At 42.8% G+C, this 27,851-nt stretch overlaps 1 protein-coding gene across 2 annotated transcripts in view; it reads left to right on the plus strand.

Moving 5' to 3' along the window:
• Positions 1 to 18,920, plus strand: part of fastk (Fas-activated serine/threonine kinase) — a 70,806-nt gene extending 51,886 nt beyond the window's left edge. The window contains exons 9-10 of one of the 2 annotated variants that reach the window (XM_072569620.1): positions 10,963 to 11,077; positions 16,374 to 18,918. In XM_072569620.1, the coding sequence (XP_072425721.1) occupies positions 10,963 to 11,077; positions 16,374 to 16,460 (202 nt within the window). In that variant the 3' untranslated portion in view covers positions 16,461 to 18,918. Of the gene's footprint in view, positions 1 to 10,962; positions 11,078 to 16,373 lie in introns of both variants that reach the window. The other variant, XM_072569621.1, reaches the window with a different exon arrangement.
• The last annotated feature ends 8,931 nt before the right edge of the window (positions 18,921 to 27,851 follow it).

Raw genomic sequence — 27,851 nt, forward strand, 5'->3', positions numbered from 1 at the left:
TCAAGGCCACATTCGACCAAGTGTGGTATCGAGGAACCCTAGAAAAACTGGAATCAATTGGTATCGACTGGTTAGAGTCATACCTAGCAAGTGGGAAGATGGTTGTTGGAGGTCAGTCATATCAGCTCCAGTTCCTCAGGGTAGTGTCCTAGGCCCAACCATCTTCAGCTGCTTCATCAATGACCTTCTCTCCGTCATAAAGTCAGAAATGGAGATGTTCACTGATGATTGCACAATGTTCAGCATCAACTATGACTCCTTAGATACTGAAGCAGTCGAAGTTCAAATGCAGGAAGATTGAGACAATATCCATGCTTGGGCTGACAAGTGGCAAGTAATATTCACACCACTCAAATGCCAGACCATGATTATCTCTAATAAGAGACATTGTAATCACCAAAGATCCTTAGATGATATTTTCCAAACCCTCAACCACTTCCATCTAGAAGGACAAGGGCAGCAGATACATGAGAATACTACCATCTGCAAGTTCCTCTCCAAGCCACTCCACCATCCTGACTTGGAAATATATTGCTGTTTCTTCACTGTCTCTGGGTAAAAATCCTACAATTCCCTCACTAAGGACATTGTGGGTCAACCCACAGCAGGTGGACTGCAGCGGTTCAAGAAGGCAGCTCACCCCCATCTTCTCAAAGGCAACTAGGGGTGGGTAATAAAGTGTTGCTGTGTATTGGATTTTGTCTGTAAGTATGGGCACTCGTATGTCAGACATTCATAAATCAGGTACCTTGTACAGGTAGTTCTTCAATAACACAAGTTTCTTCAGTGTGAATTCGCTATAACCTGACTGATGAATTATGGACATTGTTTGCAAAACGCAAACTTTCTGCTGAATGGGTATATTGAGTTTTCCACAGCACGATTTCTACAGCGGTTTCCCATGGCATGATTTCTATAGCACGAGGTTGCATTACTGTCGCGTTATAGCGGAATGACCTGTATATAAATAAAAGTCCTACAATGAAGACCCACCATCCATAGTTTAACTATTGAGTATCCTTGGTAAGTATGTACCTATCAGGCAGGGAGGAAAGGGTCGTGTGAGGGAGTTGTGGTTTAATAAGGAATTGGAATCCCTTGTTAAAGGGAAGAGGGCGGCCTATGTAAAGATGAGGCATGAAGGTTCAATTGGGGTGATTGAGAGTTATAAGGTAGCCAGGAAGGATCTGAAGAGAGAGTTAAGAGCAGCAAGGAGGGGACATGAAAAGTCCTTAGTTGGTAGGATTAGGGAAAACCCTAAGACTTTCTATAGGTATGTCAGGAATAAAAGAATGACTAGGGTAGGAATAGGTCTAGTCAAGGATAGTAGTGGGAAGTTGCGTATGGAGGCTGAAGAGATTGGGGAGACACTGAATGAATACTTTTTGTCAGTATTCACTCAGGAACAGGACATTGTTACCGATGAATCACTGAGTCACAATAAATTAGAATGGACGGCTTTGAGATATGTAGGGAAGAGGTGTTGGAAATTCTGGAAAGGGTGAAAATAGATAAGTCCCCTGGGCCTGATGACATTTATCCTAAGGTTCTCTGGGAAGCAAGGGAGGAGATTGCAGAGCCATTGCCTTGATTTTTATGTCCTCATTGTCTACAGGAATAGTGGCAGAAGACTGGAGGATAGAAAATGTGGTTCCCTTGTTCAAGAAGGGGAGTAGGGATAACCCTAGTAACTATAGGCCGGTGAGCCTCACTTCTGTTGTGGGCAAAGTCTTAGAATTGTAAGGGATAGGATTTATGGACATCTGGATAGGAATAACGTGATCAAGGATAGTCAGCATGGTTTTGTGAAGGGCAGATCGTGCCTCACAAACCTTATTAAATTCTTTGAGAAGGTGACTAAGGAGGTGGACGAGGGTAAAGCGATAGATGTGGTGTATATGGATTTTAGTAAGGCGTTTGATAAGGTTCCCCATGGTAGGCTACTGCAAAAACTACGGAGGTATGGCATTGAGGGTGAGTTGGAGGTTTGGATTAGGAATTGGCTAGCTGGAAGAAGACAGAGGGTAGTAGTTGATGGTAAAGGTTCATCTTGGAGTGCAGTTACTGGCGGTGTTCCTCAAGGATCTGTTTTGGGACCATTGCTGTTTGTCATTTTTATAAATGACCTGAAGGAGGGGCTAGAAGGTTGGGTGAGCAAGTTTGTGGATGATACGAAAGTCAGTGGAGTTGTTGACAGGGAGGAAGGTTGTGGCAGGTTACAGCAGGATATAGATAAGCTGCAGAGCTGGGCAGAAAGGTGGCAAATGGAGTTCAATGTGGGTAAGTGTGAGGTGATTCACTTTGGTATGAGTAACAAAAAGATGGGGTACTGGGCTAATGGTCGGATACTTGGTAGTGTGGATGAGCAGAGGGATCTTGGTGTCCATGTACACAGATCTCTGAAAGTTGCCACCCAGGTAAATAGTCCGGTGAAGAAGGCATATGGCGTACTGGCTTTTATTGGTAGAGGAATTGAGTTTGAGTCCTGAGGTCATGTTGCAGTTGTATAAGACTCTGGTGCGGCCGCATCTGGAGTATTGTGTGCAGTTTTGGTCACCATACTATAGGAAGGATGTGGAGGCACTGGAACGGGTGCAGAAGAGGTTTACCAGGATGTTGCCTGGTATGGTAGGAAGATCGTATGAGGAAAGGCTGAGGCACTTGGGGCTGTTTTCATTGGAGAAAAGAAGGTTTAGGGGTGACTTGATAGAGGTGTACAAGATGATTAGGGGTTTAGATAGGGTTGACCATGAGAACCTTTTGCCACGTATGGAGTCAGCTATTACGAGGGGGCATAGCTTTAAATTAAGGGGTGGTAGGTATAGGACAGATGTTAGGGGTAGATTCTTTACTCAGCGAGTCGTGAGTTCATGGAAGTAGCAGTGGTGGACTCTCCCTCTTTATGGGCATTTAAACGGGCATTGGATAGGCATATGGAGGATAGTGGGATAGTGTAGGTTAGATGGGCTTGGATCGGCGCAACATCGAGGGCCAAAGGGCCTGTACTGCGCTGTATTTTTCTATGTTCTATGTTAACTAAAGAATTTAGGAAAAGCATCAAGTGTAAGGAAAAGCATATAACTGTGCAAAGGTATGTAGTAGGTCAGATGTTTGGTCAGAATTAACTTTCCTTCTAATCTGTGGCTGAGATTCCTCACATGCCACTTGTTGTGCCAACACACTGAATTCCAGTTTTGGAAATTACCACCACACAGGGACCTCAGAGATGGTACATCAAGAAAACAGCGAGAAATGGCTAAAAGTATTCAGGAGGAATAAATTAGAAAATGAGAGGGAGACAGCTGGGGATGTACAAACAAAATAGCAAGCGTTTCTACAAGTATTTAAAAAGAAAGAAAGTTATGTAAAGTGTGTACAAAAACAGAAATTGCTAAAAAAGCTCAGCACATCTTGCAGCATCTGTGGAGAGAAATCAGAGTTAATGTATTGGGTTGAGTGACCCTTGTCAGTACTGAGGATGGGTCACTTGACCTGCAAAGTTAACTCTGATTTCTCTTCACGGATGCTGCTAGACATGCTGAGGTGTTCCAGCAATTTCTGATTTAGTTTCTGATTTAGTTTCTGATTTCGAGCGTCCACAGTTCTTTCGGTTTATGTGTAAAATATGTATTGGTCCTCTAGTGCGTGAGAATGGGGAGTTAATAGGAATTAAAAAGGAAATGGCGGATGAAATGAACATATATATTCTTTCAGTCTTCATTATAGAGATTATAAAAATCAGTCTAAGAATAATTATACATAAGGGGTTGGAAGGGGCAGGGGAAATCAGCAGAGAGTTGTGGTCCTGAGCAAACTGAGGGTACTGAAGAATTGCAGGCTGTCGGGTCTCCAGGTCCTGATCAGCTTCATCTTAGGGTTAAAAATGAGATTGCTCGAGAGGTAGAGAATGTGTTGGTATCAATTTTCCAAAATTCTCTAAATTTAGGAAAGGTTCTGTCAACTAGAAAGTAGCAAATATAACTTGTCTGTTCAAGAAGGAAGGGAGGCAGTCAGTATGAAAATCCAGACTGGTTGGCTCAATATCTGTCATGTTGAAGGTGTTAGAATTAATCATTAAAGAGAGTGTAGCTGCATACTTCAAAATCTCAAGGTAAATGTGGACTGCGTGTGGTTTCTTCAAAGAGCAGTCATGTTTAAGTTATTGAAGTTCTTTTGAAGGGGTACGTGCTGTGGATAATGGAGAGCCTGAAGACACAATTTGGATTTTCAAAAGGAATTTAATAAGGTGCCACATCAGGGAATATTTTTGAAAATAAATGCTTATGTTGTATGGGCAACATATCAGCATGGATAGAAAATTAGCTGGCTGGCAGAAAACAAGAGTGTTTGTGTAGATGGGTCTTGACTAATTGGTAAGATGTGACATGTTGAACCCTACAGGGGTCTATACTGGGGCTTGAACTTTTTATGTCGATGAAGATGAAGGGAGCAAAAGTGTAGTGACTACGTTTGCTGATGAATGCATGTAAGGTTGTTAAACTTGACAACAACACCCAACATAACTAGGAAAATAGGTTGTGAAGAAGTCATATATGAAGATTTTATATATACAATTAGATGAGATCGTTAGATCTGTAGATCTATTCTATCCATGTATAGTTAGGCTGAATGGGTGAGCAAAAATTGGCAATAGAGTATGTAATGTGAGAAGAGTGAAGTTGTTCACTTTGGCAGAAAGAGTGAAAAAAGCAAAGTGTTACTTAAATGGAGCAAAGCTGCAGAATTCCGCGGTTTAAGGGGTTTAAGTGTTCTAGTGCATGAGCCACAAGAAGTTACGAATGCAGGTACACACAAAATCAAGAAGGTGAATGGGATGCTCTACTTTACAAGAAGAATTGCAAGTAAAAATAAGAATGTCATGCTTTAGTTATACAGGGCATTGGTGAAACCACATCTTGAATACTGTGTGTAGTTTTGGTGTCTTTTTCTGAGGAAGACTATAAATGGATTATAAGTGATTCATAAGAGGTTTTACTAGAATGATAGCTGAAATTAGCCAGTTTTGTGGAACAAGGTTGAACAGACTGGGTTTGTTGCTGTTGGAGTTTAAAAGTATGAGAGGTGGCCTTTGTTTAATTCATTCATGGGACGTGCCTGTCACTGGCTGGGCCAGAACTTATTACTCATTAAAAGCCAAATGAACTGCAGAGGCTGGAAATCAGAAACAAAAATAAATTGCTGGAAAAGCTCAGCAAGTCTGGCAGCACCTGTGGAAAGAAATCAAAGAAATCGGGTCCAATGATCATTCCTCAGAACACTCATTACTCATTTCTTAGTTGCCCCTTGAGAAGGTGGTGCTCAGCTGTCTTCTTGAACCACAGAGTCCACCTGCTTGTAGGTAGATCCACAATGCCATGAGGGAGGGAATTTCAGGATTTTCACAGCAATACCAAAGCAGATATTCTCATGTTAAGGACATAAGAACTAGGAGCAGGAGTCGGCCATCTGGCCCATCGAGCCTGTTCTATCATTCAATAAGATCATGGCTGATCTTTTCGTGACCTCAGTTCCACTTACCTACCCTCTCACCATATCCCTTAATTTCTTTACTGTTAAAAAAAAATCTATCTTAGCTTTATAAACATTTACTGAGGAAGTCTCAACTACTTCCCTGGGCAGGGAATTCCACAGTTTCACAATCCTCTGAGTGAAGAAGTGCCTTTTCAACTCAGTCCTAAGTCTGCTCCCTCTAATCCTTATGCTATGCCCTCTTACTCTAGTTTCACCCACCAGTGGAAACATTCTCTCCACTTCTATTCTATCTATTCCCTTCATAATTTTAAATGTTTCCTCACGATCAGCCCTCATTCTTCTAAATTCCAATGAATATAATCCCAGTCTACTCAGTCTGTCCTCATAAACCAACCCCTTCAATTCCGGAATCAACCTAGTGAACTTCCTCTGCACCCCCTCGAGTGCAAGTACATCCTTTCTCAAATAAGGAGACCAAAACTGCACATAGTACTCCAGGTGTGGCCTCACCAGCACCTTGTACAGCTGCAACATAACCTCCCTGCTTTTAAACTCAATCCCTTTAGCAGTGAAGGACAAAATTCCATTTGCCTTTGTAATTACCTGTTGCACCTGCAAGCTAATCTTCTATGATTCATGCACAAGGACACATTGATTGAGTGGTCTTGACAAGTTAGACATGGAAAGCATATTTTCAAAATGTGTTTTGGGGTCAGTCTAGAATCAGTGGGAACTGATTTAAAATCAGGGGTTGATCTTTCAGGACAAAGATGAGAATATTTTTTTCACGCTGAGAGTATTCAACTTTGGAACTGTCCATCTCAGAAGGTGATGGGAATGCGATAATTGAACATTTTAAAGATGGAGGTGGGTAGATTCTTGCCAGGCACAGAGTTTATCTGGAGTAGGTGGAAATTTGGAATTCACAACACAAGCAGATCAACCATGATCTTAACTATGTGGATGGGCAGCATCACGTGCCAGAGTGGTATTTTCTGCTTCTACTTCAAATGTTTCTAAAGATTATAACACAGAATGAGACCTCCTGGTGTAGGAGATAACAAATTGTCTTGGTTGAGGATTGGTTAGTGAACAGCAAACAGAGATTAGGCAGAAATGGGCAATTTTGGGTTAGCATGATATAACAAGTCAAAAATCACAGGCTCTACTGGGACTCAAATCATTTGCAAAGAATAAATGTATGGTTGCTAAACTTGCCAACAACACCAAGCCAGGTAAGTTGTGAAGATAACAGAAGGGCTGTACAAAGGGGTGTGGATGGAAATAGGGTTTTCTATTATGAGAAGAAAGGCACTGTCTGTTGAAGCTTTTTGTTTTCCAGGAAATACCAATGTAAGGGGAGGCATTGGCCTAGTGGTATTATTGCTAGACTATTAATTCAAAAACTCAGTTAATGTTCTGGGGACTCAGGTTCAAATCCTGCCATGGCAAATGTGGAATTTGAACTCAGTAAAGAATCTGGAATTAAAAGTCTAATTATGACCATTAAACCATTGTCAATTATCAGAAAAACACTTCTAATTTCTTAATGCCCTTGAGGGAAGGAAACTGCCATCCTTACCTGGTCTGGCTTACATGTGACTCCAGACCTACAGTAATGTGGTTGACTCTTAACTACCATCTGGGCAATTAGGGATGGGCAATAAATGGGGGACTAGCCAGAGAGGCCTACATTTCATGAGTGAATAAAAAGAGAAAACCAGCATCTGCATTGTGTAAGAGGATAGTGCTACAGTGGACTCTGATTAGTAGATGCCACTAGAGGTTAGTTTTCTCCTTGAATTAGTATTCTTGTGAATTATCCTGATGAGTAAAAGTCCAAAAGCTTTGAGAATTTTTTTTCAGCAATATTAATTTTATAGATGGGTTAAGTGAGTGGGCAGAAAATTTGGAAGATGCAATATCATGTGGGAAAAAGTTATAGTTTTCCACTTTGGAAAGTAATATATTATTTAACTGAAGATAAAATGCAGAACAGAGCGATTTAGATGTCCAGATATGAATCCCAAAATGGTAGCATTCAGGTACTACAAGCAATTCGAATTGGCTGTTGTCAGTTATTGCAAGGGAAATTGAATATTTTAGTATTTGTTTGACGGATGTGAGTGTTGCTGGCTAGGCCAGCATTTTTTGCCCATGCTTAATTAGCCTAGAACTTGGAGGCTTGCTAAGCCATTTCTGAGGACAGTTAGGAGACAACCACATTGCTGTGGGTCTAGAGTTACATGTAGGCCAAACCATGTCAGGATGGCAAATTTCCTTCCCTATAGAGCATTAATGAGCCAGAGCGGTTTTCATAATAAGCAATCACCTTAGACTAGCTTTTGATTTCTGTTTTTTTATGGAATTTGGATTTCACCATCTGTCATGGTGGGATCCAAACCTATGTCCTCCCGAACATTACAGCCTGGGATTCTGGATTACTAATCCAGTGACATGACCATTATGCCCACTGCCTCCCTTGGGAGATTTTGCTACAGTTATACAGAGCTTTGGTGAGACAGCATCTGGAGTGCAATATACAGTTTTGGTCCTTATTTAAGAAAATATACAATTTCATTAGAAGCAGTTAAGAAAAAACTCATTCAACTGAGTTTGGCATTGAAGGGCTTGTCTTATGAGGGAGGATAGGAAGGTTTGCCCTGTATCCAGCCCAGTTTAGAAGAATGAAATGTAATCTTAGTGAAACATGCAAGATCCTGAGGGGATTTGATGGGATACATGCTGAAAAACTACAAACAGAAGATGCAGTTTAAACATATCTCTTCCCCAGAGAGCAGTGAAGATGGGATCATTGTACATTTTTCAGGCTGAGTGAGGTTTAATTCTTGATTAACAAGGGAATGGAGGACGGACAGGAAAATGGGGGGATTATGATCACCTCAGCTGTTGTCACTCATTGAGGTAATATGCTGGAAATCAAGTCCCACTTTTCCAGGAGTCATCACAATGTGAAAAATTTGATTAAGTCACCAAATTGCACCATTTTGCCTGTCAAATTCAGGTTATAAAAATATACGCACCATTTTTTTCATAAGCAGGAAAATAAATTATATTAACCAATGGCAAGAAAAAAATACATGAATTGCTAACTTTTAACTGCAAAACCTGAACTCTATCCATTTGTGAAATTCTGTACGCAATCGAACAGATACACATAGAGACAGAGCCAGACACAAACATTAGAGGAAGGGAGAAAAAAGCAAAGTGTGGCACCAGTATGGATCACAGATGTCGATGTTCTGAAGAAGGGATGCTGGATCGGAAACATTAACTTTGCTTTCTCTCACTAGATGTTGGGAGAAAGTGAGAACTGCAGATGCTGGAGATCAGAGTCAAAACGTGTGGTGCTGGAAAAGAACAGCCAGTCAGGCAGCATTCAAGGAGCAGGAGACTCTCTTGTTCCTCGGATACATGTTTTGACTCAGTAGATGCTGCCAGACCCACTGAGTTTTCCTAGAACGTTCTGTTCTTGTTACAGGTGTCGATGAGTGTTTTTTCTTTTGACTGCTAATGACAGGAGATGGTGGACAAACCAATTCTCAGACTTCAATTAACTGTTTGAGGATTCACTTTTGGTGTCTCTGATGGTGATTTTGAACCTTTTCCTCTTCAGCAAAGGAAGTTGCAGAGAGATCAATTTATAGTGAGTGAGAACAGCTGCCAGATTTTCTGTTACTTCCCCAGACAAGAGGAGGGGGAGGAGAAAGAAGGATAGATGTTTTCTCTTTGCAAGCTGGATATTTCAGCTTTGAACCCAATGCCATAGTTATCTACCCGTTAAATAGTTAAATGGTTGTTATTATCCTGCGCCCACAATAGGATTGTTTCTGGATAAAACTGATATCACATTCACACTCACCCACAACAACTATAACACACACACTTCTCTTTATCTCTCTTCCCCACTGCTAGAATAAGATGAAATTGTACACAACTCACAATGAGATCTTTACATAGCCATGATCTTCTCAAATCGGGCAACAGGTTTGGGGAGACACGCTAACCTTGTGGTACTATTGTTAGACTTTTAATCCAGAGGATATTGTGCTGGAAAAGCACAGCAGATCAGGCAGCATCCAAGGAGTGGGAGAAGTGACGTTCCAGGCATAAGCCCTTCTACTGCGAAGCCTATTAATCCAGAGACCCCAGGTAACGTTCTGGGGACCCAGGTTCCAATCCTTCCACAGCAGATGGTGGAATTTGCATTCAATAAAAAATGAAGAGTCTAATGTTGACCATGTAACCATTGTTGATTGTTGTAAAATGCCATCCTGTTCACTAATATCCTTTAGGGAAGGAGACTGCAGTCCTTATCTGGTCTGGCTTACATGTGACTCCCACATTCGTAGCAATGTGATTGCCCTCTTGGTAATTGGGGATGGGCAATAAATGCTGGCCTAGCTAGTGAACCCCACATCCTATGAATGAATTTAAAAAGAGTCTACTTCAGCTCCGAATTCATATGTTTGTATGTATGTACCTGGCCGAATGGTTTAAAGACAGTTTTTTGCTCTTCAAAAAGAGGGCACAGAGGTGATGGATGGAATAGCATTGTGCTCTGCGGATGAGCAAAGAGTGGGGGTTACTCTTATATAGTTTGCATCCTTAACAATTTCAAGAGACTGAGGGGTGCAGGCACATAGCTCCTTGAAAGTGGCATTGCTGGTAGACAAGAAGGCATTTGGATGCTTGCCATCATCGGTCAAGCATTGAGTATAGGAATTGGGATGTCATGTTATGGCTGTATAGGACATTGATAAGGCCACTTTTGAAATACTGCATACAATTCTGGTTGCCCAATTCTGCTACAGCAAGGATGTTATTAAACTGGAAAGGATGCAAAAATGATTTACAAGGCTGTTACTGAGACTGGAAGGTTTGGGTTATAGGTGAGGCTGGATAGACTGGCACTTTTTTTACCTGGAGTATACAAGGCTGAGGGGTGACCTTGGAGAGATTTATAAAAATCATGAGGGGCATGGATAAGGTGAATAGTCAAGGTCTTTTCCCAGGGTAGGGGAGTCCAAAACTAGAGGGCATAGGTTTAAGGTGAGAAGGGAAAGATTTAAAAGGGACCTGAAGGGAAACCTTTTCTCACACACGATGATGTGTTTATGGAACAGGCTGCCAGAGGAAGTCGTAGAGACAGATACAGCATTTAAAAGATATTTGGATAGGTACATGGAAAGGTAAGGTTTAGAGGGACACAGACAAATGGGACCTTGTTCAGTTTAGGATTCCTGATTGGCAAGACCTGGATGTGTTAATCCAAAGAGTCTGTTTCCATGCTGTATGACTCTATCCCACAATGATGGATGTAACAAACAACGTCATTTGTGGTGACAGCTTGGATCTATGAAAACCTGGGAAGTGGTAGTACTTAAACTGAACCAGTCCAGCAGTGGAGTTGCATGTTTCATCAGTAACAGGCTCTCCTTCCCACAGGATTGTGATGTCGGTGAATGACAAATGGCATTACTGCCACAACTCGGATGTGTTGGTGGGATCTCGAGCCATGCGGGATCGACACCTGCGACTACTAGGATATACCATTCTGCAGGTACAGTTCTTCCCTTCCTGAAGCCATATAACGATAGAGGGTTACAGCATAGGAGACCATTCAGCATTTCATTTCTGTGCCAGCTGTTTGCTGGAGCAATCCCAAATTCAAGTTCTGTCCCAGATATTTGCATTTAAGTTAATGCTGAATTTGCTTATACTTTGTTGATCACTCTCTCAGTATGTCCTGCGACCTGTGAGGATTGGTTGCCACTACTTCAATCTGCATTGCCTCACGCTATCTCTTCTGTCAAAATGTTTCACACCTCAAAGAGTTGAGGAACTGGAAAGGAAAAAAAGATCCTGATGGGAGTTGTGTACAGGCATCCTAGCAGTAGTCAGGATGTGCAGCAGGAAATAAATCAGGAGATAGAAGAGGCATGTAAGACAGGCACTACTACAATAATCATACGGATTTCAATAAGCTATTGGATTGGGAAAGTTAGGTTGTTAGCAGATCTCAAGAAAAGGAATTTGTGGAATGTCTACAAGATGGATCTTTGGAGCAGCTTGTGGTCAAACTTACGAGGGAACAGGCACTTCTAGATTTGGTGTTGAGGCAGACTTGATTAGAGAGCTGAAGGTGAAGCACCTCCTGGGGGCTAGTGACTATAATATGATAGAATTCACCCTGCAGTTTGAGGGAGAAGCTGGAATAACATGTATTACAGTAGAGGAAAGGTAACTATAAAGACATGAGGGAGGGGTTGGCCTGAGTTACTGGAATCGGAATCTGGTAGGGAAGATGGTGGAGCAGCGATGACAGGAGTTTCTGGGGGTAATTCAGGAGACACAGCAGAAATTCATCCCAAGGAAGAAGAAACATACTAAGGAGAGGATGAGGCAATCATGACTGACCAGGGAAGTCAGGGACAGCATAAAAGCAAAAGAAAATGCAGACAATGTAATGAAGTCTTCCTGTGAGAGAGAGACTTCTGAAGACAAGGGACAAAAATCTGATTGAACAAACTTTTAAAAAGGGTGGCATGGCATAATGCCAGGGGCCCAGGCTTGATTCTAGCCACAGGCGACTGTGTGGAGTTTGCATGTTCGTCTGTGTCTGCATGAGTTTGCTCCAAAAATATGCAGGTTTAGGTGGATTGGCCATACTAAATTGCCCATAGTGTCCAGGGATATGCAGGCTAGGTAGATTAGCCATGGGAAATGCAGGGTTACAAGAATAGGATGGAGAACTGGATGTTGGTTTGCTCACAGAGCTGGAAGGTTCTTTTTCAGATGCTTTGTCACCATACACTAGGTAACATCTTCAGTGAGCCTCCGGATGAAGCACTGGTGGTGTAGCCCATTTTGTATTTATATGCTTGAGTTGATGATATCATTTCCTGTGGTAACGTCACTTCCTGTGGTGATGTCATTTCCTGTTCTTTTTCTCAGGGGGTGGTAAATGGGATCCAAGTCAATGTGTTTGTTGATAGTTCCAGTTGGAATGCCATGCTTCTAGGAATTCTCATGCATTTCTCTGTTTGGCTTGTCCTAGGATGGATGTGTTGTCCCAGTCGAAGTGGTGTCCTTCCTCATCTGTATGTAAAGATACTAGTGAGAGAGGCTTATGTCTTTTTGTGGCTAGTTGATGTTCATGTGTCCTGGTGGCTAGTTTTCTGGCTGTTTGCCAATGTAGTATTTGTTACAGTTCTTGCAAGGCATTTGCAAATCTTCTCAAAAAATAAGATGGGGGAGTCTGGGTGGAATGCTCTTTGCAGGGATGGTGTAGATTCGATGGCCTGAACGGCCTGCTTCCAAACTGTAGGGATTCAATGATTAATGGGAAGCCTTTAAAAAACAACAGAGGATAACTGAAATACAATAAGGGTAAGAAACTAAATATGAGAGTCGGCCAGCTGCTATTTTAAAAGAAGATTGCATCAGATTTTTTAGATGCCTAAAAGGTAAGAGAGAAGCAAGCGTCGACATGAAGCCGCTGGAAAATGGCTGGAGGAATAGTAATGGGAAACAAAGAAATGGTGGAGGAACTGAAAATACACTTTGCATAAGTATTCACTGAGTGACACCAGCAATCATAGCAGAGTTTCAAATGAGTCAGTGGGGCAGAGCTGAATGTAGTGACTATCATTAATGAGAAAGTGTTGGGAAAGCTGAAGATGTGAAGGTTGTTAAATCACCTGGGCTATAATGACTACACCCCAACGTTCTGAAGGGGATAGCTGAGAGATTGTGGAGGCATTGGTTGTGATCTTTCAAGAATCACTGGAGTAAGGGAGGGTCCCAGAGGTCTGGAAAATGGCTTTTGAAACACCCCTGTTTAAGAAGGGATGAAGGATGAGATTACAGGGTACTTGGAAGTGCAAGATAAAGTAGGGCTGAGTCAGCATCAAGAGGAAGTCATACCTGAAAGAATCCATTGGAATTCTTGGAGGAGGTAACAAGCAAGTTAGACAAAGGAAAGCTAGTGGACATGATGTATTTGACAAGGTGCCACACAGGGCACTGCTAATGATTAGCATTCATTTCGAGACGGCTAGAAAGCAAACTCAGAAATGTACTGCTGAGGTTATATAAGGCTCTGGTCAGACCGCATTTGGAATATTGAGTAGTTTTGAACCCTGAATCTAAGAAAGGATATGCTAGCGTTGAAGGGGGTCCAGAGAGGGTTTACAAGAATGATCCTTGTCATATGAAGAGCAATTGAGGACTCTGGGACTGTACTCGATGGAGTTTAGAAGGGTGAAGGGTATCTGATTGAAATTTAGAAAATACTGAGAGGCTTGGACACTGTGGAGAAGATGTTTCCAATAGAAGGAGAGACTAGGATCCAAGGACACAGCCTCAGAGTGAAAGGACAACCCTCTCAAACTGAGATTAGGAGGAATTTCTTCAGCCAGAGGGTGGTTAATATGTGGGGCTCATTGCTGCAGACAATTGTGGAGACCAAGTCATTGTGTTTAAGACAGAGATATTATAGGTTCTTGCTTGGTAAGAGGATTAGGGGTTATGGGAAGAAGGCAGGAGAATGGGGTTGAGAAAGATATCAGCCATGATCAAATGATGAGCAAATACGATGGGCTGAATGGCCTAATTCTGCTGTATTATGATCTTTTCCAATTGTTTGTTATCATCCTTGCTGTTCACGTTCCTCCAAGTTTGGTATCAAAAAGTTTTGAACTTTTATTCTGAATGATTTCGATATTGAAATTGTTTTTGGTGGTATATCCATGAACCTAGTAGTGACCCTTGAGAAACACCACTATGTGTACCACTCTCCAATCCCAGAAAAATCTATCCACTCATTGCTCTCTGGCCTTAAGCCAATTTGTTTTTCTAAGTGAACCCTGACCTTCCTAATCCATGAGCCTCAATTTTGTTAATCAACCTTTCTAACCATGTCAAAAACATACAGACAACAGTCACCACACTCCCCTCATTAACTTTCAATGATACTTTGCCAAAAAGCTCACTTTGATGAGCTAAGCACGATCTGCCTTTTACAACTCATTGCCAGATCTCTTGAAATTTGTTTGCTCTGGGAGATTCTGCTACTAGAGGCAGAGCAGTGAAAAGACACTGGACTGATCCATGGGTCACAGTTTGAGTTCCTGGGAGACCAGAGCTAAGGAAGGAAGCATCAGAGAGATCAGCTGAGACAGGGTGAGAAGATATAAATTTAATTACTATCAAATGACAAGAATTAAACAAGGGATTGGATAGATTTGAAAATTCAGATGCCAGTTTCAGAGTTGAGGGACTGCTTATCTGGGAGCCCAGTGCACAGGGGTTGATGTGTGTACAGGATTTGCTGACGAGAAGTTAACAGAATGGAAAGCAGGAAACCAATTTGGAGAGTGTACAATCATTCAGAACCTGGATTGTGAGTTTGTTCAGAGGGCAGTTGGAGTGCAATGCACTAACTTGCACTGACTTCAGGCTAACCTGGTTGGCATCCATGGAAACGTGGATTGAATCTTGTTGCCTCTTTCTGCAAAACAATTTTTTTTTGTTTTCTCATTGTCCTGAAATTGCCCAAAGCTTTTCTTTGTGCCTGACAGACTCTGCTCCTTCAAGAGCATGCAGTTCTTATGATAAACCATGTTTTCACCCTGTATTTCAAGCAAGCTTTTACAATTATATCACAGAGTCAAAAAGCAGTGAAGGAGATCATTTTGTGCTGGTGTTTGAGGAATTTGGTTAGTCCCATTCCCCTGCAATTTTTTTTCCTCTTTCAAGTAATTGTCCAGTTTCCTTTTGAAAATTGTGATGAATTTGAATTCATCGACCAAACAAGAAAAGCACATTGTGCCAACCACTAGTATGCAAAGGTTTTTCAGTATAAGACTCCTATGACTTATACCACCTCGCTTCAATTTCAGAGTTTGTTTTGTGGTTTTTTTTGGATATTTTTCAGCAATCTGTCAGCATCAAGATCAGTTTAACCAAGGCCAGTTTTTATTTCCACGTTTCTTAGTGAATTCAGGATCGCTGTCTTGGCCATGGCAGCCAAAGCAGCAAGTGGCCTTAGTCGGTCAGGTCCTGGACGATAAATCCAGGAATTGTGACTCAAATCTCATCAGCAAAAACTGCAAAATTGAATCGAGCCAATCAGATAACTTGTGATTTGACACCAGGAAACATCACTATGAAAGCTGTTGTACTGTGGAAAAACCCACTGGATCACTTGTGTCCTTCACGGAAGGACACCTTCAGTGTCTGGGTGTCAATGTAACTTTGGCTTCTCACTGTCTGGTTGTCCCTGATGCAAGCACTCGTCTTTGACAAGGCTTCAATGGCATCACTGCCTGAACAACATCACCCATATGGGCAGCATGGTGGCTCAGTGGTTAGCACTGCTGCCTCACAGCGCCAGGGACCCGGGTTCAATTCCAGCCTTGGGTGACTGTGTGGATTTTGCACGTTCTCCCCGTGTCTGCGTGGGTTTCCTCCAAGTGCTCCGATTTCCTCCCACAGTCCAAAGATGTGCAGGTCAGGTAAATTGGCCATGCTAAGTTTGCCCACAGTGCTAGGTGCATTAGTCAGAGGTACATGTAGGGGAATGGGTCTGAGTGTTACCCTTCAGAGGGTCATTGTGGACTTGTTGGGCCGAAGGGCCTGTTTCCATACTGTAGGGAATCTAATCTGAATCTAATCATGTCCGTGCTCCTCCTGCGAGCAGCTAGGCACTAGTTTCAGATCTGATCTACATGAGTCCTTGAACTGAGTTTGGGAGGGTTGTCAATCTTGTTTAAAAAGAATCCTGTGCACTTTAACCATCACCTTGCACGTACTGCAAACCTAACTGTCCCTTTGTCCTCTGCTCTCACCTACAGCTGCCTTACCATGAGCTCGAAAAACTGAACGGGATCGAGGAAGTTAAACATTATTTACGGAAAAGACTCCTGGATGTGCAGTTATGACGATCAAAGAGTTGATTTTTTTGTACCCTGCTCCTGTTTCTATTTAGGTGAAATGGAACCACCTGACCATCAGCAGTCTGAATGCCTGGAAATTGCAACAATGAAACAATTGGAATTCCGACAATGCTGTTCCTCTTTCTTCACTTCCTCTGTTTTTTCAGAGTGGAGTGAGAGTCTTTCCTGTGTTTTTTTCTGCTTTAGTGTGTTCAGATGCTAACTACTGCCACATGTTTTATACCACCCTTGAAGATGACAGGCTTTTTAAATGAGGAGCCTTGGAGTGTGAATAATACTTTCGTTCAGTTGAGAATTTGCAGGGAGGTTTCATTATTTTAATCAATGTTTATTGGCCCTCTCCTGCTGCGGTTATCTTTCATCCCGTCATCTGCCTCCAATCACCTTTGCAACCCTTTCCACTGGCAAGAGGTTGTTGGATAGTCAAAGCACTGGGAAGCAGATTCTGAGTGGCTCTAACATAGAGGGACCTCCCAGCTTCAGCACTGTTAGCAATCCTGGTTTCCTGTTTGAGGAGTGGACAATGCAGAGTCAGGATACTAACCGACAAAGTTGGAAAATACTTCAGATGTTGTGATACTGGCGCACTGCTCAAAGGAGATCTATCTCAACCAGTTCTGAACTCCTTGAGCAGTTCTGTAGGACATTGTTTTCGAGCTGCTGCCTTTTGTCCTTCCTGGTAGTTTGGTCTTGGATTGGAAGGTGCTGTTGAAAGAACCTTGGTGAATTTCTACTGTGCATCTTGTAAGTGGTACACACTGCAATAACTGAGCATCAGTGGTGGAGAGAGTGAATGTTGGAGGTAATTGATGAGATGCTAATCAAGTGGGCTGCTTTGACCTGGGTTGTATTGAACTTTTTGAATGTTTTTAGAACTCCATCTATCCAGGAAGTCAGTGGATGCATTGACACAGAACAAAAACTCCATATTTCACTTTTGATTAAGAGCTAGAAATTCCATCCACTTCAGTCAACAGCAGATCCTTCAGATACAAATAATGTAAATGTCATTTTTTTTGAGAACTTGAAACAATATGGCGACATTGGACTAAAATGGGTGAAGATCTTTTATATCCTATACTACGATCAGTGTGGGGCTAATGACCACGCTGGACATTGATAGAGATGATGGTAGCTAGGGGTGGGGACTTTGGTGAAGATGACAGTTGCAAGGCAAGAAGAGTTTGGTGGCTTATTGCTCAGGGAGAGGATAATAGTGGAGAATGATACTGAAACCATACTATTTGAATTAGTTGCTAGGGCAGGGGATTTGGTGACAGTAGTTGCAATGGGAGGGGGATTGGTAGCAGTGGTTGCTAGTGGGGTGGGTGCTGGTGATGGTGGTTGTTATGTTTGGGGTTATAGGTGGCAGTGGTTGCATTGAAAGAAGATGTTGCCAGTAGTTGCTAGAGAGGGATTGTTGGTGACACTCTGTTCTGGATAGAGGACCCTGGTTCTAGTGGTTGCTTGGGGAGAAGTTTTGGTATAAGTGGTGGTGAAGGGAGAGGGTATTGGTTGTGGTGGTTGCTAAGGGAGATGATGTTGGTAGTGGTGGTTGCTGTGGCAGAGGATATTGGCATCAGTGATTGTGAGGGGAGAGGGTGTTGGTGATGGTAGTTGCTATGCTAACAGTGTTGGTGGTGCGACTTGCTAGGGAAATATTGGTTACCTAAATATGGTATTGACTGGAGGCTGTCCTGTGGGAAGGTAGGAGATAAGGACAGTTGTGAAATGATTGGGATCCATTCTGCAGTGAGGAACCAGTCTGGAGCTGCCTTCCTCCTGTTGGACATGTGATATAGTGCCCCATATAGACCTACTGCCTGGTAAACATGACCAGGTGAGTTTGCCTGACTTGGATTACAGTAGTTAACAGATGCTCATATGTTTATGTGTGGGTTGTAGGTAGTCACTGGAACACAGAATGTGAGTGAATTTTAATTCCAGCTGGGTTTGGGAAGAGGGTGGTTTGGTGATGGGCTGGATTGGGGACAGGGTTGGCAGGGATGGTGTGGTCTCAGCTAAATGCAATGTTTCGGTGAATGTTTGAGTGGTGGGTTTTTGGGTTTTAAAAGGATCTTCTGTTTGAAGATGGCATGGATTTAAAAATTGAATTAAATGTGAATAGAATGAAAAAGTGGTGAAATTACAAACCAAGTCCACAGAGAGTGTTGAAGTCACATTTTTAAATGTAAGATATGTGTTTGGAGCATTACGAAGAAGGGAATAAGGTTTCAAATGTGTTTATCTTAGAACTGATCCACTGGTGTGCTGGCCTTTCTTTCTAGTTTTAAGTTGTTTGTATCACCACAACTAAGGAATGATCCAGTGTAACCTGCTGGGATTAAAAAATACTCTGGAATAAACACAAAGAAGATGTCAGAGTTTATTCTCTCTCAAACCATCTGAGACACTGAACATTACTTGAGTATTGAAAGTGCTGACAATTATCATGTTGTCTAGGTCTCTCATCACACTATACAGAATAAAGAGAATCACAAAATGGTGGGGGTGCAGGAGGCTATTTATTTTTTACACTCCCTACAGTGTGGAAACTGGCCCTTCGGCCCAACCAGTCCACGCCGACCCTCCGAAGAGTAACCCACCCAGTCACATTTCCCTCTGACTAATGCACCTAACACTACGGACAATTTAGTCCATACCCTAACCTGCACATCTTTGGACTGTGGGAGGAAACCGGAGCACCTGGAGGAAACCCACACAGACACGGGGAGAATGTGCAAATTCCGCACAGTCACCCGAGGCTAGAATTGAACCTGGTGCTGCGAGGCTGCAGAGCTAAACACCTGTCAGATCAGCACCTTCTCTCTAAATGAGCAGTTTGCCCAGTTCCACTCTCCCACCTTCTCAGTGTAACCCTGTACATTCTTCCTTTTCGGATAATTCAGTTTCCTCTTGAAATTCTTTATCTAAGTTTACAGGCAGCATGTTCAATTTTAACTTCAATGTTTTTCCTCATGTCACTTTTTCTTTTTTTTAACAAATCACCTCAAATCTGTGCTGCCTGGTTCTTGAACCTTCCACCAATGGGAGCAGTTTCTCCCTCTCTGTTCAGACGTCCCGTAGTTTTGAGAACCTTGATCAAATCTTCTCTCAACGCACCTTTAATTTTCACTAAAGAAGACATCTCCTCCACATATAATTAAAGTCCCTCAAAACTCACTGTTCTCATGAATCATTTCTGCACTCTTAAGCAACAATCCAGCTGATTTTGAACTAGTGTCTTTACAAATTTGATATAACCTCCTTTCTTTTGAACTCCTTGTCTGTATTATACAGCCTAAAATATTGTTTGCTTTAGTAACTGTACTCTGAAACTGTCCAGCCACCTTTCCTGACTTATGTACACTCCAGTCCCTCTGCTCATACTCCCTCTTTAGAGTTATACTTTTCATATTGTCTTTCCTTACAAAGGAACGTGTTCTTACAAAATGAATTGCTTCTCTGCTTTGTACTTAGTTTACTATGTTCAACTTATAATGTACGTCAATGACAGAGTTGAGATGAGCAAATGCAAGGTGGCTAAATTTACAGATGATGCAAACATAGACAGGGAAGTAAGTAGTAAAGAAGACAAGTATAATATGGAAAAACATGAAATTGTTGACTTTGGTAGGAAGATCAAGATGCAGGGTAGAATGACTAAAGTTTTAAGGTGCAGAGGTATCTAATCACAAAAAAATAATATGGGGGTTCAGTAGCTAATCAAGAAGCTTGATGGGATATTTAATTACAAGAGGATTTAACAAATGTGAAAAAAAATTACTTTTTCTATCAAAAGGATTCAACTTACCTAAAAGAAAACTCTCGCCGGGTTTCTGTACTTAACTTATTACAGACAAGTTGTCTTTAGCCACTGGCAAGTAGGAATGAATTATAGATTGTTAACTTACAGCTCTACAACTTAAACTCTATCACCCTTAAATATTTCCTTTCACAAGCAGACAAATACATAAGATCAGACAGGACTTGGATATTAAGGGTGGAAAATAAGTCATGGAAACTTTTTTTTTTATTTCAAAAATATACTTTATTCATAAATGATTTGATGGTCTGTACATTGGATCATGCCATACATATGTCCATATTTACAAACACAGATTCGACTTTATTCTTGTCCTTTACAATCCTGTGCATTTTTTCAATCTTGTATATATACATATATTTGGCTGAGGCATCAGCAGAGCCCAAAAAAACGTCTGTATGGGCCCCCTGTTCTTCTTTCGGCAGGCCGATCTTACACAGTGGTCTTTCCCCACCGCGCCTTGGCGGCAGCTGCCCCAAGCTTCAGCGCGTCCCTCAACACGTAGTCTTGGACCTTGGAATGTGCCAGTCTGCAACACTCGGTCGGGGTCAACTCCTTCAGCTGGAAGATCAACAGGTTTCGGACCGCCCAGAGAGCGTCCTTCACTGAGTTGATGATCCTCCAGGTGCAGTTAATGTTCGTCTCGGTGTGAGTCCCGGGGAACAGGCCGTAGAGCACGGAGTCCCGCGTCACGGCGCTGCTCGGGACGAACCTCGACAAGCACCACTGCATTCCTCTCCAGACTTCCTCTGCATAGGCACATTCCAGAAGGAGGTGTGTGACAGTCTCGTCCCCCCCGCAGCCACTTCGAGGGCAGCGTGCGGTGCGGCAGAGAGTCCGGGCGTGCATAAAGGATCTCACAGGCAGAGCCCTTCTCACCACCAGCCAAGCCACGTCTTGGTGCTTGTTGGAAAGTTCTGGCGATGAGGCATTCTGCCAAATGGCTTTGACAGTCTGCTCAGGGAACCGCTCGACAGGATCCGCCCTCTCCTTTTCCCGAAGGGTCTCAAGGACGCTACGTGCTGACCACTTCCTGATGGACTTGTGGTCAAAGGTGTTTTTCCTCATAAATATCTCCACGAAGGACAGGTGATACGGAACGGTCCAACTACTCGGAGCGTTCCGCGGCAGCGAGGCCAGGCCCATCCTTCGCAACACCGGGGACAGGTAGAACCTCAGTACGTAGTGACACTTGGTGTTTGCGTACCGGGGATCCACGCACAGCTTGATGCAGCCACACACAAAGGTGGCCATCAGGGTGAGGGTGGCATTGGGCGTGTTTTTTCCCCCCATTGCACCGGTCTTTGTACATTGAGTCTCTTCGGACCCGGTCCATCTTTGATCTCCAAATGAATTGGAAGATGGCCCGGGTGACTGCGGCGGCACAGGTCCTGGGGATAGGCCAGACCTGTGCCACATATAGCAATACTGAGAGTACCTCACACCTGATGACCAGGTTTTTTCCCGCGATGGAGAGCGACCGTTGCCCCCATCTGCCTAGTTTCTGTCTCATCTTCCTGATCCGCTCCTCCCAGGTCTTGGCGCACGCCCCAGCCCCCCCGAACCAAATACCATGGAAACATAATTCCATAGCATTAGCCTGGAGCACAGGAATTGATGCGTTGTTTTCTTTTTCTTCAATTCCTTTTAACTTCCTTCCTTTGACACATGGTTATTTCACACACCGGTGCTCTCTTCATTCATTGACTGAGAATTAGTCCTTTCACCATCTTTAAAGGTATTTTGTTCCTCCTTCACAGGAGAGAAACGGAGATTTTTCGATGCTTTCTCTTTCCAGCCTTGGTGGTTCTGTACTGCACTGTTTCTGAAAAGCAACGGTCACCTTCTCAGAAGCCAATCAGAAAGCTGTTACCAAGGAGTATTCCTTTAGTTCCGAATCCATCAGTGTTATCTATTTCTGCTGCACTGTTTCGGGAAATACACAGTAGTGGGAGAAAGTGAGGACTGCAGATGCTGGAGACCAGAGTGGAGGGTGTAGTGCTGGAAAAACACAGCAGACCAGGCAGCATCCGAGGAGCAGGAGAATCGACGTTTCGGGCATAAGCCCTTCTTCAGGAATTCCAGTAGTGAACATGATTCAATGGACTGTAATAAACATGATTTTCTAAAAACTGCAGCCATCTCTTTACACAGTCTCCTTGGGTTAAATCAATATCTTCTATTGTTTACCGGCACAGCGCCAGGGACCCAGATGGATTCCAGCACCTGGCATCTTATTTTAAATGCATAATTCTAAGTTTGAATTATTTTTCCGTCCGCCTCTATCACAACTCCTCTTTGAGCCTTTTAAATTCATTTTCTGATCCCTTTTCATCTTATTCTAATCTTTTAAGATCAGTGTTTTTTCAAAAAACTATCTGTCTACAGCTTTTTAACTTTTTCCATTTCAAGCTGTCTTAACTCTAACTTGATATTAACTCATTCTGATATCTCGCTTCTTGGAATACCTAGTTAGTCTCTTGTATTTGCATTAACTCCAAATGCCTTGCTAGTCCTTCTTAGTCCTGGGCAGGCGATTCTACATCACACGTACTTGGATCCCAGTTATACACAATACATATTAATGATTTAGATGGGGGAACTAAACAAAATATCTTCAAGTTTGCATGTGACTAAAGCTGGGTGAAAAGGGTGAGCTGTGAGGAGGATGCAGAGCTGTGATTTGGACAAGGTGAGTGAGCTGCTAAATACGCGGCAGATACAGTATAGTGTGGATAAATGTGAGGTTATCCACTTTGGTTGCAAGGCAGATCATTATTTGAATGGCAATAGATTGGGAAAGGGGGAGATACAACAAGACCTGGGTGTCCTCATGCACCACGAGCCGAAAGTAAGCATCCAAGTGCAGCAGGCAAGTTTCTGTTCTGGGAGTGTTTGATTGGACCGTGTTCGGGAAGCATTTCTCTGGATCTTACCCCGTACTGTACCTGTCCTGGGGGTGTTTGAGACAATGTCAAGGCGCTTTACTTGCAGTTTAAAATAGTATAGGAAGCTTCATTCTGTATCCGAAAAGACAAATGTACAAGGACCTGGGATTAATTGGCTTACTCTCTCCGAGTGGTATAGGCTCAATGACTTGGATGGACCCTTTATAAATTGCTAGGAGAGATTGAGGACTGGAGATCAGAGTCGAGAGTGTGGTGCTGGAAAAGCACAGCAGGTCAGGCAGCATCCGAGGAGCAAGAGAGTCAGCGTTTCGGGCAAAAGCCCTTCATTAGGATTGTGTCATTCTCTGAATCTATGATTTCGTGCCACTTTGTGTCTGCATCCCCCTTTTCATCACAGATTATGTTCCTGAATGTTCTCCACGTTCTGCTGCAAAGACGTTTCTCCATGTGCATTTGAACAACACCTTGAATAACTCAAAAAATCCATTGGATCTGTCCTGAAACTTCTCTCTTTGAAGGGAGTAACCTCAATCTGTCATTTAACTTTTGCGATATTTTGTTCTTGTACTTCAGAATTGCCAAGAGTAAAGAAGTCCATGGGACAGGGAATTGTTAAGGATAGCCTGGACAACTGAATGAGGGACAAAAAAAGTTACAGCAATTGGAGCTTTCACAATACAAGCTCTAGGTTAAAGTCCAACAGGTTTAATTGGAAGCACTAGCTTTCGGAGCGTCGCTCCTTCATCAGGTGGTAGTGGAGGGCTCAATCCTAACACAGAATTTATAGCAAAAATTTACAATGTGATGTAACCGAAATCATACATTGAAAAATTGGTTGTCTGTTAAGCCTTTCATCTGTTAGAATACCGTGTTAGTTTTACTTCTTTCAGTGAAACTATCATGGTATTCTAACACTAACAATCAATTGACTTAACAATGTATAATTTCAGTTACACATTGTAAACTTTTGCTATAAACTCTGTGTGTTAGGATTGAGCCGTCCACTACCACCTGATGAAGGAGCGACGCTCCGAAAGCTAGTGTGCTTCCAATTAAACCTGTTGGACTTTAAACTGGTGTGTGATTTTTAACTTTGTACACCCCAGTCCAACACCGGCATCTCCAAGTCACAATACAGCTCATCAGCCTCACTTAGTGGGAGTACAGGGAATTACACTGCAATTGTGATCTCTAGTGCTTTTAAAATTCATTCATGCGATGTGGGCGTCTTTGGGTAAGAGTCAACCATATTGCTGTAGCAGCATTGGGGTCTGGATCTCTCTCTCACACACAAACACACTCTCTCTCACTGAAGTACTGTCCCACACACGCACACTGACTCACTGGGGTTCACTCCCACACACATACATTGACTGTCAGTGATGTACATGGGAAGTGGAAGATGAGGAGTTTGTCAAATTGTAATGCAATTTAATGAGATCGTGGCTGATTTGTGATTTCAACTGTTTTATGCAATGCCTTTCAGATTTGAACCATTCACTGCGTGAAATAATTTGCCCTAATATCATTCTTGTTTTATTGCCTAAATTTGATTGTTCTCTTTAAATCTGTGCTTTTTCAGTGCAGGAACAGTTTCCTGTCCAAAGGCCTCATGATTTTGAAGACATTTATCAGTCACTCAGTTTCCCATTTCACACCAAAAAAAAATTACTCCTTACTTCTCCAATCTATCCTCTTAACTACTACTCAATAACCCTGGAACCATTCTCATAAACTTCTTTCTCACACTCTAATCCTATCACAACCTTCCTAAAGTGTGACCCTCTAAACTGAACAGACATCATGACTCAGCCAATTTAGAGATGTTGCTAGAAACTTCTGGAGTAGGTGAGAATTGAACCTGATTTCCTGGCTTCAAAGTAGGGACACTACCACTACACCACAAGAGCTGACAAAGATTGTACACAATATTCCAGCTGTGGACTTGTCAATGTTTAATATAACTGACTAACATTTACAGAATACATATAGTTAGGGACTTACAGCACAGGAAGAGGTCTTCCAGCCCAATTAGTAGCCACCTTTACTTCTATTTACTCCAAACCCATTTCAAAGCATTTGGCCTGTAATTTATTTATTCACTGGTGGGATGTGGGCATTGCTGGCTGGGCCCAGTATATATTGCCCGTCCCCAGATGCCCCTTGAGAAGGTGATGGTGAGCTGCTTTCTTGAATTGCCGCAGTCCATGTGCTGGGGGTTGACCCATAATACCCTTTGGGAGGGAATTCCCATATTTGACTCTTCCTATGTGCCAGGTATGACTCCAACCAACAGATGGTTTTTTCCTGACACCCATTGATTCCATTTTTTTTAGGGGTACTTGATGCCACACTTTGTCAAATGCAGCCTTGATGTCAGATACTGTCACTCTCATCTCACCTCTGAAATTCAGCTCTTTTATCCATGTTTGAACCAAGGCTTAATGAGGTCAGGAATGGAGTGGCCCTGGCGGAACCCAAACTAGATGTCACTGAGCAGGTTCATGCTGAGCAGTTGCTGCTTGATAGCACTGTTGATGATACCTTCTGTCACTTTACTGATAATCAAGAGTTGTCTGATGGGGTGGTAACTGGCCAGGTTAGATTTGTACTGCTTATTATGTACAGGACATACATGGGCAATTTTCCACATTGTCGGGTAGATGCCAGTGCTGTAACTGTACTGGAACACCTTGGCTACGGGAGCGGCAAGTTCTGAAGCACACGTCTTTGGGGGCCACAGCCTTTGCAGTATCCAATGTCGCTGACCATTTCCTGACATCACATGGAGTGAATCGAATTGGTTGATGACTGGCATTTCTGAAGCTTGGAAAGGATGAAGGAGGTTGAAATGGATTATCCACTTAGCACTTCGGGCTGAATATTGCAGCAAATGCTTCAGCCTTATCTTTTGCACTGATGTGCAGGGCTCTTCCATCATCGAGGACGGTCCTGCTTGTGGAGCTTCCTCCTATAGCAAGTTGTTTAATTGTCCATCACCATTCACAATTGGATGTGGCAGGACTGCACAGCTTAGTTCTGATCCATTGGTTGTCATTTAGTTGTCTATCATTTGCTGCTTATGCTGTTTGGCATTCAAGTAGTCCTGTTTGGTGGTTTCATCAGGTTGACCCTCATTTTCTAGTTATGCCTGGTACTGCTCCTGGTACACCCTCCTGCACTCTCCATTGAACCAGGGTTGATCCTTTGGCTTGAAGGTAATGGTTGAGTAGGGGATATGCCAGGCCATAAGGTTGCAGATTGTGCTGGAGTACAATTCTGCTGCTGTTGGTGGCCCACACTGCATTTGGATGTAAAGTCTCCAGTTGCGAGAAGTCTGTCCCATTTAGCACAATAAATGGGTGATAGTGCCACACAATGATATAAGGTTTTATTGATGTATAAGCTATGGTGTCTCAACTGTTCATCTAAATGCTTCTTCCCACCTCTCCATCCTTTAGATTAGATTACTTACAGTATGGAAACAGGCCCTTCGGCCCAACAAGTCCACACCGCCCCGACGAAGCGCAACCCACCCATACCCCTACATCTACCCCTTACCTAACACTACGGGCAATTTAGCATGGCCAATTCACCTGACCTGCACATCTTTGGAGTGTGGGAGGAAACCGGAGCACCCGGAGGAAACCCACGCAGACACGGGGAGAATGTGCAAACTCCACACAGAGAGTCGCCTGAGGCGGGAATTGAACCCGGGTCTCTGGCGCTGTGAGGCAGCAGTGCTAACCACTTTGCCACCGTGCCGCCCATTAGCTTGTTGTGAATACCAACTCCTGCCCTCTGCATGAGAGCTCCCCTTTAAACTCTCTGCCTCTTACCTTAACTATACGGCCCCTGAAAACTGATACCTCTACTAAGGAGAAAGGTTTATTCCTATCAACCCTATATATGCCATTCATAATTTTACAGACGTCAATCCACTTTCAGCATTCTTTCCTCAAATGAAAACAACCCCAACCTGCGCCAGAGATAAAAGGCTTGTCTTATGAAGAAAGTTTGAGCAGTTCAGTCCTACATTCTCTGGAGTTTAGGAAAATGCGAGGAGATTGAATTGGGGGATAAAGATGCTGAAGGAGATTTACAAAGTAGACATAGAGAGGATGTTTCCTTATGTATGGATCCCCATCTTTAGAGCATGGATCAGTACTTGGGACTATGATGTTGTGGCCGTAACGGAGACGTGGGTTTCATAGGGGCAGGAATGGTTGCTAGATGTTCCAAGGTTTAGAACATCTAAAAAGAGCAGGGACGGGGGAAAAAGAAGAGGGGGTGTAGCATTGCAAATTAGAGAGTGCACCACAGCTACAGAAATGAAGGTTGTCGAGGAAGGTTTGTCTACTGAGTCAGTATGGGTGGAAGTTAGGAACAACAAGGGAGCAACGCCTCATTGGGGGGTTTTCTTTAGAGACCACCTAATAGCAGTAGGGAGATTGAAGAACTCATAGGCTGACAGATATTGAAAAAGTGCAGAAGTAGCAGGGTTGTTGTTATGGGTGATTTCAACTTTCCCAATATTGACTGGAACCTCCTTAGTGCAGATGGTTTTAATGGAGCTGTTTTTGTCACATATGTTCATGAGGGTTTCCTTACTCAGTATATAGACAGACCAACAAGGGGAGA

The sequence above is a fragment of the Chiloscyllium punctatum genome, chromosome 5 (assembly GCF_047496795.1).
Source record: "Chiloscyllium punctatum isolate Juve2018m chromosome 5, sChiPun1.3, whole genome shotgun sequence".
Taxonomy (NCBI): domain Eukaryota; kingdom Metazoa; phylum Chordata; class Chondrichthyes; order Orectolobiformes; family Hemiscylliidae; genus Chiloscyllium; species Chiloscyllium punctatum.